The following is a 17,055-nucleotide window of genomic DNA, read 5'->3' on the forward strand; positions in this document are numbered from 1 at the left end:
GCCAGGCAAGGGGACAACATGGAGAAGCTGACAGCAGATACTAGTTTGAGTCTGTCATAGTCTGCCTACCTGCACTAAGTCTGCACTCCAGTACCACAATGCAACAGGCCTTCCAGGCTCCCTCTGGCCAAAGCTGGACTCCTGCTCTATGTACAGTAGTCGTCTTCTGTCACTGTGGGGTTGGGTTGGGTTGTTTGGGGGCAAGAGACCAAACAGCGAGGTCATCGGTCTCATCGGATTAGGGAATGACGGGGAAGGAAGTAGGCCGTGCCCTTTCAAAGGAGCCATCCCGGCATTTGCCTGGAGCGATTTAGGGAAATCACGGAAAACCTAAATCAGAATGGCCGGACGAGGGACTGAGCTGTCGTCCTCCCAAATGCGAGTCCAGTGTGCTAACCACTGCGCCACCTCGCTCGGTCTCTGTCACTGTGGTGGACACACTTCTGCACTGTGCACCAATGGCTGATGGGACACAGTCATTCACCACAGAGTTGGCTACTATAGCAAGATTCGTCTACATCCACCACTGATACCTGTAGTTTGTGATGTGACTCACCCAACAGGGCTCACGTTGGCAAAGCTGGGCGCACATATTGGAGTCAGCTGGCTGGATGCTAGCTGACAACTCACCAGGCTCCTGGTCTTCTTCCCATGGAGCAGTGGTGTGGTCACTACCCTGCACCAATGCAGTGGTGATGTACATGTGGAAAATAAACCATTTCACAAGTGCTTCTCTCTGTACCTTCACCAACCTGCTACCCTATCTCAACCTTCCGCTGGCTGACATCATAGCCATCCCTTCAACCTCCACTCGGCTATACTACTAACCATTTTGGGGGAAGGGGGGGGTTGGTATTGGTTCATAAAGTACACTCTCCCATTCATTGTGAAGCTGCATCCATGCTGGATGTGCCGTGCTGCACAATGCCACATGCAAATGGGCAGCACAGAACTGCACAAACCAGAACTGAACTGCAGAACTGCGCAGAACAGAGCAGTGTGTTCATAGATGCACAGCAATGTTGCTGTGTATACACATACACTTCATAATAATGGAAAACATAAAACATCATCCAAACAGAGCATATACAAGCAAACCATTTTCTTTGAGGTGTTGACACTGCATGGAACATGTTATAAAAACAAAATTACATAATTCGTACTAACAAAAGAACAGATATGCTAATCTCCCTTCCACAGATCCTAAGTGACATCATATTCAAGGATTTATAATAGTTCGTGAATACGAAATACATTTTCTTTTTAAAATTAATACCAACTGCGCAGAACAGAGCAGTGTGTTCATAGATGCACAGCAATGTTGCTGTGTATACACATACACTTCATAATAATGGAAAACATAAAACATCATCCAAACAGAGCATATACAAGCAAACCATTTTCTTTGAGGTGTTGACACTGCATGGAACATGTTATAAAAACAAAATTACATAATTCGTACTAACAAAAGAACAGATATGCTAATCTCCCTTCCACAGATCCTAAGTGACATCATATTCAAGGATTTATAATAGTTCGTGAATACGAAATACATTTTCTTTTTAAAATTAATACCAACTGCGCAGAACAGAGCAGTGTGTTCATAGATGCACAGCAATGTTGCTGTGTATACACATACACTTCATAATAATGGAAAACATAAAACATCATCCAAACAGAGCATATACAAGCAAACCATTTTCTTTGAGGTGTTGGCAGTGCATGGAACATGTTATAAAAACAAAATTACATAATTCGTACTAACAAAAGAACAGATATGCTAATCTCCCTTCCACAGATCCTAAGTGACATCATATTCAAGGATTTATAATAGTTCATGAATACAAATACATTTTCTTTTTAAAATTAATACCAAACTTTTGTCACAAATACATAAATGAGTGTACAATGAAGCGTATAAGATACTTCTTAGGCTGTTGTAGCCACACACAGTGAAACAGAAAATGTGTGTCTTAGAAGTGTTGTTTTCCATCACATATAAAGACAAAATCAGAGGAAATATTTCAAGTGTCCATATCTCACGAGTCAAAATTGTACATGTATGTGCACAACTTATATTGCTCGTGGATTGGTGACATCATCTGTCTTTTGGTTAGTTGCTCCAAGTTGACGTAATATGTTTTTGAACAGCATACTGACATGGAGTCAACGATTTATAAAGTTATGTCATTTTATGATATTCATTTTGCTCTTTAGTAGAACAAATCATAATTTTTTATTATGAGTGAAAACATAAAGCTTGATGAAATTAGTAGGAAAGTAGTTTTCAGTTAATCAGATGCCACATTTGGGGTTCTACCTCATTTCTTACCAACACAGATCTGACAAGAAAGAGTACTGTTGTCACTTATCAGTCTGTCCAGTTTAGAAATATTTCTTGCATTTCCATTGTCTTTCCCACAACTACAATAATTTACTGTACTATCAGCAAGCTTAACTCCATCATTACCTTATTTTGTAACAAATGCTTTATTTATAAGGCACTGCCACCAACCTGCCCCCTTTTCTTTGTTACAGGTAGCCGCCGTCCAAGTATATTGCCAGTTCCTGACATGTTCACTAGTTCCTCTCTCAACATTGCTGTAGAACCACAGGATGATGCAGGTGATGAAAGTGATGATGAGTTAGATGACGATGTCCCATGGAGATCGCCAAGTGAAAAAATTGCGTAAGTCACTCTTTATCCCTAATGGTGTTTCATTTCGTTGTTGCATGGCTTGTATCTGCTAAACTTTATAACATTGTTCACTGAAATGAAATAATTGTAAACCATTTTACTAAGTGAGCACTACATACAAGAAAACTGGACCTCTCTTTTTATCTGGTCTATTAGCATATATTCCTCATATAATTAACTGGCTGGTAATAGGATGTAAATGAGGTGGTTAATTGCATACTGTTTAAAAGGAGTCTTTTCTATTAGTGGTTCTACCTGAATTGGAAAACACATTATTGGCAAATTTTGAGTGTTACATCTCTCTCAATTAGGCTGTTATACATTACTGCACTATATATATGTTCCCAAAATGGTTTATAGGAATCATTTGAAAACAAGGTGACGACCAGCAGACTACCCTGTGTAACAAGAAACATAACAAAATCAAAATTAAATTGTTTGTTTCAATGTTTAGTCTGCTGGTACTCAAAACATGTAGTATGCTTTTAAAAGATATCCATAATGGGAACGTATACAATGCACCACCAGAAAGTTATTGCCTGCTTGAGAATGATATACTGACAAAAATGGCCAATAACACATTCTTCAAAAGACAGCCATTAGTGAAAAATTACTACATTTGAATGTATTGCAGAGTTCAATATTTTCATAGTCTTATGGTGTCTGCACCAAATCTTCTTTCTGGCTGAATAGAAAAGGAAATGAGATGGCCAAAAGGGGTTTAGGAAAGAGAATGGCAGGGGAGAGATTGGGATGTATTATCTACTGGACAAGAAAGTTCTACCTCCTCTCCTCCCATTAACTCCCGTCTCTGAATTTCATTCAGAAAACCCAGCTTTTGGAGTCTTCTCTCTGTAGTTCCACTAGCAATACTTCTTTTACTTTGCAAGAAATGCTATTATAAAAGAGACTGAAAGAAAGAAAAATACATTTGATATGCAAGTGTCATTGGGAAACAACATAAATACCATATAGTATGAGTTAAGCAGTTATACCGTAAGACTCAGTGATGCAGTATCTGAATCAGACGGAGAATAGGTGGGTACATAATGGACCTGATGTGGTTTCCTCACGTTCATCAAGAAGTGGTAAGATATTGAAGTAATACCTTTGCTTGATGAATACAGCAACAGTGTAAGAGAAGAAATCTTCATTTTCACTAAATTCCTTTTGGTAGGAAAGAAAATGAAAAATTTGTAGAATGCTTTTTTGTAGTCAGCATTCCCTGTATATGCTGTTTGAGACATCTGTCAGCCAGATGCCGACCATTTTGAGATCCAATTTTTATTACATAGAAAATTTGCGTGATTATGAAGAAGTTTCATGAATAATTCCATGGCCACACTCATTTATATTTACATACAAATTTCATTTTGCTTGAGTAAATACTTATGTTAACTATAATAGTTACACTCCATTAAAAAAAACTAATCACAGCAATTTCTCCCCTGTTAGTAGAAGTGCTTACGTATTTTTATTATTCTTCTACTTCAACAGTGAATTGCATGTTTGGTTGTAGCAAGCACACTTTGTCATTGGTAGTGGATATAATAGATTTAATAATCTGTCAACTGTACACATTCTCTACTAGATGCTCTTTCTTATTGACATGAAGAATTAGAACTTCGTTTAAAACTATTTTTCATTGTTGGTGTAGACTAGCTATCTTGAAACCATGCAAAATGTTTAGCTGACATTCAAACCTATATTTCAGTAATCAATTAAGATTTTTGAAAAACAACTGACCTGTATTTTAACTGTTGCGACCCTCACTTCAGGCCACAATGTTTATTGAACATTAAATAACTTTGGTAACAACAACAAAAATTGTTAGTTAGTCTATGAACCAAACAGTAGCAGTTCTTGATGATATATTCATGAGTGCCTCAAACAGAAATCATAATTACGTCATTCTAGAGTAGTAGAATAAAGTCCAGTCACAACTTAGACAATGCATATTTTGTATTTAAAATTCCATATAATCTATGTGTGATGGAAATCAGAAGATTCATAGAATCCACACACAGTAAACAGTCATGGCATCATAAATTCCACATGTAGAGGTGAGGTGGATAATAGCACCTGCCCAAAATGGAAGCTTGTGATAGGTCTGCAATATTGGCCACATTCCTGCCATAGGCACCCTTGTCTTCACCAGCGATGCGTGGTGTTACACATCCATTTTCACATCCAGCTTGGTCACTAAATTAATAGTTGCTATTGCCACTATTGATTTTTAGAACTTTGATTTTTTTGTGAAAACAATTTGTACGTTAGATAGTACATTTTGAAATCCATGTAGTCGACAGAGAAATCCATCAGTTTTGTTGCTGTATTTATTTTCTCCTTCTTCCTGCTATTTCTTCTCCGTATTTGGCATCTTCTTCTGTTTAGTGTCACAACTTTCCCCTTCATCTAATAACTTCAGTTTCTCTTTGTTTCCAGTAATGTAATACCAAGACTGATTAAGTACTGCTTTTCAGGAACACAAAGTTTCCTGTTAGAGTTAATCCTTTATTGTGCCTGTTGCAAGCCTTTCAGTAATTTTCATTGCTGAATTAAGGGATAATAAATAAATAGTGACACAGTATTAGTACCAGTATGTTACATCAAATATGCTTTAATGACAGTAAATTCTCTTGTAGTATGAACAAACATTCATTTACTTATCACTTCTAGAATTATTATACTACTGCTCAGAAGCACGTCTACTTCTCCACTGTATATGGATGGACCTCACAAATAATATAATTCATTATTCGTGATAGGTGCTAAAAAATACACCTTTTCTGTACCACTTAATGTAGTAGGTGTTGATACAGCAACATCTTCAAAATTAGTATAGAAGAGCATACATTATTTCATAAATAGCAATCACAGTGAGGAGAATTGGCAATTATATGTATGATGTCTTACATGAAATTTGATTTGAAATAAGGATTATTGCATGTACTAGCAGTCATCAACAAATCTATCTACACATTCCTCTGAGTTATTGGAAACAGTTGGTAGCTACATTAAAATTTGCCATCATTAGTGTTCATTAAGCCAAACCGTAAGTAATAATAGTGCATTCTCAGTCATCTTTTCCACATGTGACTCCCGAAGTTGAAAAAAATCTGTTCTGATGAATGTTTTTGATAACATTCATCATTATAGTATTTGTATATTTCAGTGCAGTATATGGTGTAAATATTATGGATGTTACACTTCATAAAAGTCATTTTAAGTTAAAGAACAAAATTTTTTGTCGAGAGTATCCAAAATTTGTGACTCAGGCTTTACGGAGTAAACTTAAGCAAACACAGAATGAAGGAACAAAATACTGTGCAAAGTGTCATAATTGTTATGACTCTGGAGTTGCATTTGGGGTTTGTGAGGCTCAAAATCCTATCTGGAAACCCACATTTAGCTGTCTTAGAGTTTCCTTCAATTACTCTAAAAGGATTTGAGACTGGTCCATGATTTCCTGCCAGATCTAAGTTCATGTTCTGCCTGTAGTGGTCTCATTGTCAATAGAATATTAAATTCTTATCTTTCTTGAAAAGAAAATATTCTCTTACCAGACACTTCCTATTATTAGGCCCTTCAACACCCATATTACCTGTGATATAAGTAACTGTGTTTTTAGATGGATAGATCTTTGAGTTCATCAGTAAATACTTAACCAGTGCTTTGAAGTCACAGTAACAAGCAGATAAAAAATCAAGGTGAAATTGACAGATAGTGTATTAGTTATTGCATGAAATACAGTATAAGTTTCACAATGTAAATGGGTTTGGCTGCAAATAACAGATGAATGACAATATTATGGCTGTGGTGTAAGTTGCGTATTAAACTGACCATAATGTGCAACATGCATAACCACACAAATTTTGCATTCAACAATTGTGGCACTGTTATTTAATAGAATTAAAAAAAAGTCTTCTTCAGTTGCCAGTAACTTCTTATTTATTTCACCACCAGTTTAAAGGCCTAAATCTTCATCCTCGGGTGCCACCAAATAATTATGGAAACAAAAATGTGTGGTGGTTAGCCCATTCAATGATTTGAGATCACAACCACATCAAACAAGTGCATGGGAGCATAGGACCAGCAACTGCAGCACTGTCAAGGTAAGTACCGTGGTTGCTGGTCCTATGTTCCCCATACATTAATGTGATGTGGATGTGAAACCCCCCCTACATTATTGACCAGCCTGACTACCACACATTTATGTTTCCGTAATTATTTGGTGTCACCTGAATGTGAAACTTTAGACTTTGAAACTGGTTGTGCAATAAATAAGAAATTAGAGGCAACTGAAGTGGTAATTTTTTTACTGTTTTTTTTTCTTATTTTTTTCCTCCTCCTCCTCTTTTTCTCTCTCTCATTTTTACTTTTTTACATGCTCCTCAGTTGTAGATGTGCACCTGGTCAAATATTTTGTACTGTTAGTTAGGTAAGCCCAGCCACCATGGCAAGGATACACAATTCACATGGGGAAAACCAGTTTTCAATAGTTCTGGAGCCAAAAAATGCACAAATAGCAACAATGAAATTTGTTTTTAACTTTCTGATACTGGTGATAGACATTTTTAGTATGCTTTCCACCGTTTTTTGCCACAAGTTGAAATCAAGGAACAGCATATTTCACAACAGATCTAAGTATCTCAGGGGTCACATTCAGAATGCATAGTGCAGTGTACGCCTTCAGTTCAGCTACATTTGTAATTGGAGCACTAAACACAGCATCTTTCATATAGCCCCACAGCCAGAAGTCACACAGATTATGATCAGGTGATCTGGACAGCCAGGCTGTAGAGAAATGCCTCTGCACAGCTGCTTCACTGGCTGGCAGTGTAGGGAGAAGCACCATTTTGCAATAAAATTATCCTATCTGTGCTGTTGAAGGGCTGGAATGATGTTGGTGCACAAAATACTGTCATAGCATATATCAGTGACAGTATTGGTAATCACCAACCTGCACTGCAATGTTACCTTTGCAGAATGAAATGGTATCAGTTGATTGCTGAGTGGATTTTCCATTGGCCATTTTCTACAATTCTGTGTATTGTCATGTCATTGGAGATGGAAATGTGCATCATCTGTCCACAGAATGTTCCATGGCCATTCATTGTCCATTTCCATGTGAGCATGAAATTCATAATTTTGTATGGATAGCTATACAGGATGTTTAGTAGAATTTTATGAATCATCCTCACAGGCATGTCCAAGTTTCAGGCAATTCCCTGTGTATTGTGTGTGTGCACAACCACTTTACACCTGCATTGCTGTGGCCACATCTTCTGTTGATGCTGGATCAACTGTTTTCCTCCCTCTGCCACATTGCATTTACAGAACCTGTCTTCTCAAATTTTGTAATTTTTTCTCCAAAGGGAGACTTGAGACCAACACCTTTTTTTACACCAATGATTGTCTGGAACTTCTGCAGAGCTACTTGTGCCCAGTCACTGTTCTTGTTAAAGGAGCTTTACCAGCAGCGCAGTCGTGCCATGCATCTCAGATGCAAATGAGGAGCAGCTGTGTACTCTACATCTTTTATTTTGCATATTCTGCCACTTACAGCACCATCTAGTGGTAAAATTTTTCATTAATTTTTTCCCATAATGTTTCCCCCTTCTTTGATAATATTCTGCACAAATTTGTCATTATGAGCAGTGTTTTTACAGCGTGTTGTAACTGGAACTTAGTTACAATCGCCTCCTACTTTCTGACTAGATCAAATTACTTGCAATTTTCACACCCAAATTGGGCACATAGGCCACAGAAAAAAGCACCACACATTCTAGATCATTCTTTGGTTTTCCTGAGCTAAAAATGTTTGTATGATTTTTTACAAGTCCCAGTGAAGTCGCAGCATTTTTTTCATCCAATTTTTTGGTGAAAAAGATCTTTCCCAAGCCACATTAGTTGCTTTCTGTGGTTTATTTCTATGTCTGCATCTAAACTCCACAAATAACTGTACAATTTGTAGTGGTGAGTACTTTGTGTACCACTATCACTCCCCTCTCTTTCCTCTTCCAGTTGTGAATGATTTGCAGGAAGAATGATTGGTTGTAAACCCCCATGTGTGTTGAAATCTCTCTAATTTTACCTTAATGATCTTTTTACTAGGTATTCATTGGAGGAAGTAATATAATGGTTGACCATTCTAGAAATGTATGCTCTGAGAATTTTATCCATAAACTACGCCATGATGTAGAACCCTCTCTTGGAGCATCTGCCACTGGAGTTGGCTAAGCATCTCCATGATGCTTTTGTGCATACTAAATAAACCTGTAACAAAACATGTTACTCTTCTTTGTTTCCTCTGTCATTCACATTTGGTAAGGATCGCAGAGTTGTGAGCAGTATTCAAGTATTGGTTGAACAAGGGTTTCCTGAGCTAACTCCTTTCTGGATTGACTACACTTTATGAGGACTCTTCTAATGAATCTCAGCTTGGCATCTGCGTTAACTATAATTAGTTTTATATGGTTGTTCTACTTTAAATCACTCCATATTCACACTCCTACGTATCTTACAGATGTGGCTGCTTCCAGGGACTGTTCTACAATTACCTGCATTTTGGTACCATTTTCTAGTGTTGTTACTTCTGTGTATACAACAGCATCAACTATGAAAAGCCTCATGGAATTTCCAATGCTATCCACTTGGTCATTTATCTATACTTGTGAAAACCAAAGGCTCTGTAACACTACCTTGCAGTGCACCCAGTGTTACTTTGTGTCTGAAGACGGGTCTGTATTGAGAATGACTTACTGTGTTCTGTTTAATCCAGCCACAAAACTTATCAGGTATTCCACACACTCATTTTTAGCTCATTAGGCAAGAGTGTGGAACTGTATTCAATACCTTCAGGAAGTCAATGAAAATCCCATCAACCTGGATACAGGTATCTAATGCTTTCTGGGTCTCGTGGATGAAATGCTGCCTGACACAGTCACATTGATTAAATATCTAGGGATAATGTTGCAAAACAATACAAAATGGAAAGAGCACTCAAGGATGGTAGTAGTGGATATGGATGACTCACTTTGATTTGCTTGGGGAATTTTAGGAAAGTGTAAGTCATGCATATTGGAGACCATGTATAGAACACTATTGTGACCCATTCTTGAGAACTGATCAAGTGTTTGGGATCCTTACAAGGTCAGATTAAAGGAAGACATCGAAGCAGTTCAGTGGTGTGCTGCAAGGTTTGTTATTGGTAGGCTTGATCAACATACAAGTGTTATGGAGATGCCTTGTGAATTCAAATGAGAATTCCTGGAGGGAAGACAGTGTTCTTATAATGAAACAGTATTGGGAAAATTTAAAGAACAGGCATTTGAATCTGACTGCAGAACAATTAGTATTAGTTTTAGTACAAGGTGTCCTCCACCACACATAGTAAGGTGGCTTGTAGAGTATGGACATAGATGTAAAGCAAGCTGGCTTTCATATGATTGTTATTATCAGAATCCATATTGATAGATTTCTAAAGAGCTTTCCAGTGTCCAGAAATGTCAGAATATATGAGCATAAAACATGTTGCAAAATGTTACAACAGACTGATGTCAGAGATATAGATCTATAGTTTAGTGCATCTGTCCTATGACCCTACTTGGAAGTGACCTACGCTTCTTTCAGTCATCAGAAATGCTTTGCTCCTCCAGTAACCTTTGATACACTGTTGTTAAAAGAGGAACAGGTTTTCACATACTCTATGTAAGATCATGTTGGTATTATCCCATGTAGTGTTGCACAGTTTTAGTTGCTTTTCTATGCCATGGTCACTTATTTCAATATTGGTGGTTTTCACATTTGTCAGACAATGTAAAGGATGAGGTACAGTGTGATTGTGTTCAGGTAAACAGTTTTGGAAAATGACTTTCAGTGCTTTGGCATTCTCTGTGTGTCATCCTCCATTTCAATGCCATTTTGGTCGCAGAGTACCTGTACAGAGATCTTTAATCCATTTAGGATTTAGCATGACTGTCAAACCATGACAGTTCTTTCCCATCCATCACAACTTCCCTTGGGACATTCCTATCTAAGACATATTGCACAAAATTACTGAACTTTGTCCATAGATACTCAATGTTTTTTGGTCCTGCAGATGAATTTTTCATGTTGACTGCTCAGGTAATCTGAAATCTGTTTCTTGTTGCTCTTGTTAAGCAGAAATGTCTTCCTACTTTTCCTGTTTACAACCATATTTACTGATGCTGTTAAAGCCTTGCAATTAGAGCTTCCCTGTTGTATACTGAGTCAAATAATTCAAACATTTTTGTGGCTAGGAGATCTAGTATATTATTTTCATGAGTCAGTTCTCTGATTAGCTGCTCAAGGTAATTTTCAGATAAGACATTTAGAACGATTTCACATGGTTCCCTGTCCCTATTACCCACTTTAATCACTTGAATATCCCTGTCTATAGCTGGTAAGTTGATACCTTCACCAAATACAATAAGATGACCAGGAAATGTATGCAAAACATTCTCCAAGTTTCCCCTCACATATTCCACCAGTACTGCTGCTGAGTCAGGAGGTCTATAAAAGCATTCAGTGATTATGTTTGATTCACATTTAAAACAAATTATTTACCATTCGGAATCTACTAAGTTTAACAGATAATATCATAATTTTTACAGCTGTAAGCATGCCTCCACCACCAGTGCTCAGCCTTATCTTTGTGATATATATTCCAGTTGAAATGTAGAATTTGTGGCTATAGGAACTTCCTTAAACACTCCTGCAGTTAACTAATACTACATTTGCATTTTTTCCTTCCAGTCTGCCATAATGAGTGCTGCTCTCTTTGACTAAGAGGGATAATATTCTTCCTTGTCTGAAATCGAGAACATCTCTCATCAGGCCTGTGGAGAGATTCCTCTATCTTAAAAACAAATATGTGCACATCACATGTACTCCGCTACCCAGGAGCCACTTCCTGTTTGTAGTACGTGCCTGACCAAGGAAAGGAGGGGAGGGGGGATCCTACAGTTCTCTATCCTATAGCAGACATTGAGAAATCTGCATCCAAGATTGCCGCAGAATAGCCTGAGCCTATGGTTTAAGCCAGCCACTTTGCCCCAAACAACAGGATCGTGATTGATTCTGAGAACAGTGTTGCAGAATGGAAGCTCTGCTTCCACTATGTGTACAAGGTTAGCTTTCCTCACCAAGAAACCAGCTGCCTTTAGGAACTGAGATTGTTGTTGTGACCTTCAGTCCAAATACTGGTTTGATGCAGACCTCCGTGCCACTCTATCTTGTGCAAACCTCTTCATCTCTGAATAACTACTGCTCCTTATATCCTTCTGAATCCGCTTATTGTATTCATCTCTCGGTCTCCCTCTATGATTTTTTACCTTGGTCTCGCTCTGTGATTTTTACCCCTCACACTCCTCCTGTTTGACTTCCACTCACTCTATACGAATATTGACTTACACACACACTATACAAATACGTTTTAGAAAAGGCTTCTAACACTTAAATATATGTTCAGTGTTAACAAATTTCTCTTCTTCAGAAATGCTTTTCTTCCCATTATCAGTCTACATTTTATATCCTCTTTACTTCGGACATCAACAGTTATTTTGCACCCAAAACAGCAATCATCTTTTGCTTCTTTAAGTGTCTCATTTCTTAATCTAATTCCCTCAGCATCACCTGATTCGATTCATCTGATTTCATGATCTGTGTTTTTCTTTTCTTGATGTTCATCTTATATCCTCCTTACAAGACACTGTCCAATCTGATCAACTGCTCTTCCAAGCCCTTTGCTGTCTCCGACAGAATTACGATGACATTGGCAGAACTTAAGGTTTTCATTTCTTCATCATGAATTTTAATTTCTACTCCAAATTTTTCTTTGGTTTCCTGTACTGCTTTTTCAATGTGCAGATTGAACGATATCAGCAGTACTTCTACCACTTCATGCTCTTTGAGTCTTATAACTGCCATCTGGTTTCTGTATGAGTTGTAAATAGCCTTTTGCTCCCGGTATTGGTTTTCTCTAAGTCCACAAATGATTTAAATGTAGGTTTGCTTTTCCTTTCACCTTTCTACTGAAATAAGTCATAGGATCAGTGTTGCCTTGCATGTTCTTATGTTTATCGGTTATCCAAACTGACCTTCCCCAATGTTGGCTTCCACCAGTTTTCTTTCTTCTGTCAAGAATTCATGCTAGTATTTTGCAACCAGAACTTATTAAACTGATAGTTTGGTAAGCATTTTGTTTCTTATCAATTGGAATGACTGCATTCTTCTTGAAGTCTGAGAGTATTTAGCCTGTCTCATACGTCTTGCACACCAGATGGAAGATTTTTGTCATAGCTGGCACTCCAAAGGCTATCAGTAGTTCTGAGAGAATGTCATCAACTCCCAGGGCCCTGTTTCAACTTTCAGGTCTGTCAGAGCTCTCTCAAATTCTTCTCACATCTCCCATCTCCCATCTCGCCTTCATCTACATCCCCTTCCATTTCTATAATATTGCTTTCATGTTCATCTCCCATGTATAGACCCTCTATATAGCCCTTTCACCTTTCAGTTGTCCCTTCTTTGCTTAGGACTAGTTTTCCTTCTGAGATCTTTATGTTCATACAGCTGCTTCCCTTTTCCCCATTTTCTTGTAGGTGGTATCTGTCTTTCCCCCAGTGAAATATGCTTTTAAATCCTTACATTAGTCCTCTAGCCCTCCTACTTAGCCATTTTGCACTTCCTGTCAGTCTCCTTTTTTGGACATTCAAATTCCCTTTTGCCTGCTTCATTTGCTGCATCTTTATATTTTCTACTTTCATCAGTTAAATTCAGTATCTGCTGTGTTATCCAAGGATTTAAGGATTTATTCAAGGCCTTGTCTCTACCTATTTGATCCTCTCAAAGTTACCCATTCATCTTCTACTGTATTTCTTTCCCCTGCTCTAGTCAGTCATTGCCTAATGTTCTCTCCGAAATTCCCAATAATCTTTGGTTCTTTCAACTTATTGAGGTCCCTTTTTCTTTATTTCCTAACATATTGCGTTTAATTAGCTTTAATCTGCAATTCATAACAAAAAAGTTGTGGTCAGAGTCTACATCTGCCCTTGAAAATGTCTTACAATTTATGTGGTTCCAAAATTTCTGTCTCACCATTATACACAGATATAAACAATTGCAGCACTAAAAATAATTAAGTGATTAATGTTGCAAGATCACAGGTTAATGTACATGCAAATTAACCCACTGCAAATATGAAATGCTGGTACACAAATAACTGGTGTAACCATTAGAATGTTGAATGCAAAATTGCATACATTGTGTTGTCTAGGTGCCAGATGTCAGTTTGTGGGGTAGAGTTCCATGCCAGTTGCTTGGGCAATACAGGGATGATTAATGCTGTTTGTGGATGATGCCAGAGTTATCATCCTATCATGACCCTTATGTACCCAATTGAAGATAGATCTGGTGATCGAGTTGGCAAAGGCAACATGTTGACACACTATACAACATGTTAGGTTGCAACAGCAGTGTATGGGTGAGTGTTATCCTGATGAAAATGCCCCCTGAAATGTTGTTCATGACTGACAGCACAACAGGTCAAATTATCAGACTGACATACAATTTTGCAGTCAGGATGTGTGGCATAACTGTGAGAGTGCCCCTGTTGTCACACAGAAACACACTCCAGACCATGGTCCTGTGAGCCTAGCATTCAGAGAGGTTGGTTTGCAGCCCTAAACTGGCATTCTTCTAATCAGCACACAGCCTTCACTGGCACTGAGGCAGAATCCAGCTTTCATCAGGAAATGCAACAGACTTCTACCCTGCTCTTCAGTTAGATCCCACTTGATACCATTGAAGTCTCAGATGGTGGTGATTTGGGTCAGTGAAATGCACGAATGCCCGCTACAGGGCATCTGGCTCAGAGCTGCCCTTGAAGTAGCTGATTTGTAACTGTTCCTTGTGTCATGGTGGTGCCAAATGCTGCTCATATTGCTGCTGCAGGTGTAGTATGATGAGCCATATGCTAAACACGATGGTCTTTCCTCATAGTAGTGTGACATGGCCATCCAGAGCCCGGTCTTCTTGCGACCTGTTTATTCTCATGACAGTTACTGCCAGCAGTCGGATACAGTGGCTACATTTATGCCAAGTCTTTCTGCATTGTTGCAGAAGGAACATCCCGCTTCTCAAAGCCCTATAATGACCTCATTCAAACTCAGTTGGATGTTGATAATGGCGTCTTTGTCACCTGAAAAGCATTCTTGACTAACACTAACCTACCACATCCAGTCTCCAAGGTTACCATTACTGTGTGCATTTATTTAAAGCAAACCTGATTTGCATCCTCATAGTGGTGCTACTTACTACTCTCATGCGACTGGTGCGAAGTTCGAATCAACATCATCTTTCAGATGTACGAACATTCTTAAGAATTTTTGTTTATTTGCACAATCCTTCTTGGTGTTGTGATTTTGAATCTGTCAATCTAAAACCTTCTGGTCTCCTTTCAGGTATCTTCCATGCACACAGCCTTCTTTCATGATTATGAAACCAAGTGTTAGCTATGATTAAATTATGCTCTGAGCAAAATTCTACCAGTCAGCTTCCTCTTTCATTACTTTGGCTATTCCATATTCACCTACAATTTTTGCTTATCTTGCTTTTCCTACTATCAAATTCCAGCCCCTATCACAATTAAATTTTCATCTTCCTTAACTATGTAAATAATTTCTTTTATCTCATGATACATTTCTTATATCTCTTGATCATCTGCAGAATTAGTTGGCATATAAACTTGTACTATTGTGGTGGGTGTTGGCTTTATGCCTGACTTGGCTACAACAATACATTCACTATGCTGTTCACAGGCTTTCCTATTTTCTTATTCATTATTAAACCTACTCCGGCATTATCCCTATTTGGTTTTGTATTTATGATCCTATATTCGCCTGACTAGATGTCCTGTTCCTCCTGCCAATGAACTTCAATAATTTTTCTTATTCATTATTAAACCTACTCCGGCATTATCCCTATTTGATTTTGTATTTATGATCCTATATTCACCTGACTAGATGTCCTGTTCCTCCTACCAGTGAACTTCAATAATTCCCACTATGTCTAACTGAGGATGGCCTCTGACTCCAGGTGTCATTCATGCTGATATGAGCCAAGATTTGCAGCCAGGCACACTCGGTACACTCAGCGGCTGCTGGCAGAGCCTTCTCCACGTCAGATGTGATCCTTGGCAAGCAATCACTGGACTTCCTTCCTGACGTGCCCACTATTATGCTAGGAGGTCCGTCACTTGCCTAATGTTAGACGACCAAATGATAAGTCGTCCCATCCTCCACACTTGTCCAGACTTTTTAGGAAGATCAGCTACAGTCCCAGCAGACAAGGCATCATGGTGCTAACACAGAATGTACTTTCAGCAGTGAGCAATACCTCAAACTTGTCTATGTGACATGTGACCAGTTCTCAATTTTTCTTCTGTGCAGAGATAAGCAACCACACCACTGATTTCTGTTCACCATCAGGCAAGTATTGACCAGCAAAAGTGCCCCAACACCACTCATCCAAGGGCAGCAGCCTGAAGCATGTTGACTGTGACCAATACAGTTTCCAGCTGTTTACAGATTGTGGCCAGTTTCCCTGGATCCATACAAAAAAAACTCAGTGCATATCCACTTTTAACCAAAGTTTGTCTATACCACAAGTAATAATATTATGCCAAGAAGTCGCTGGACACAATCATAAATGCTGCTGCTATACTGCTTCTTGATTTTACTGCACCCTAAATTCAGCTCAGATGTTGTAAAAGCACTAGGATTTATGCATGTGAGACTGAAATTAAACTAAATCCTGCATATAAACAGAAACTTCTGCTGTTCCTAGCATGTCTGCTGAGCTCGCAGCTTTGGCCATGATGTATTTTCTCAGAATATTGTCACTTTTTACCCGAGATATGTTTAGCGTGGTAAAAATTATTATTATTGGCCATCTTATGGGTCATTTTGATAGTAGGTAATTGCTGCAAAGCGGATCTAGACTTCCATCCTGATACTTAGTAGTTTTGTAGTCATTTATCGTGTGTGGCTTTCTGTTTTCTAGGCGACTTAGATTTATTCTAAAATACTTTAGTTCTTTAATGTTCTGTATTGGTGTTAGGAGATGATTGTACAGTTCTGTTCCAGTATATTTAACACCTCTGCAGTATAGTTTTGTTGAGGAGAGTACCAACCTAAGTGAGTTTATTGATCTTGTATTATGATTTTATCAATCTGAATTTGTGACTAGTTTGCTGAAGTTGTTCTTTGTAAAATAGTAGTTCCAGTATATATTAACATAGAAAGTGTAATACGCAGTTTCTTTGACAGTGATTT

The 17,055-nt window shown here is 38.2% G+C and overlaps 1 protein-coding gene across 1 annotated transcript in view; it reads left to right on the forward strand.

Annotated features, from left to right (window-relative positions):
* Nucleotides 1-17,055, forward strand: part of LOC124621966 (potassium channel subfamily T member 2) — a 700,004-nt gene that overhangs the window by 519,452 nt on the left and 163,497 nt on the right. Inside the window, exon 14 of the mRNA XM_047147499.1 lies at nt 2,539-2,689. Coding sequence (XP_047003455.1) covers nt 2,539-2,689 — 151 coding nt within the window. The remainder of the gene's footprint in view (nt 1-2,538; nt 2,690-17,055) is intronic.

Source organism: Schistocerca americana, chromosome 1, assembly GCF_021461395.2.
Source record: "Schistocerca americana isolate TAMUIC-IGC-003095 chromosome 1, iqSchAmer2.1, whole genome shotgun sequence".
Taxonomy (NCBI): domain Eukaryota; kingdom Metazoa; phylum Arthropoda; class Insecta; order Orthoptera; family Acrididae; genus Schistocerca; species Schistocerca americana.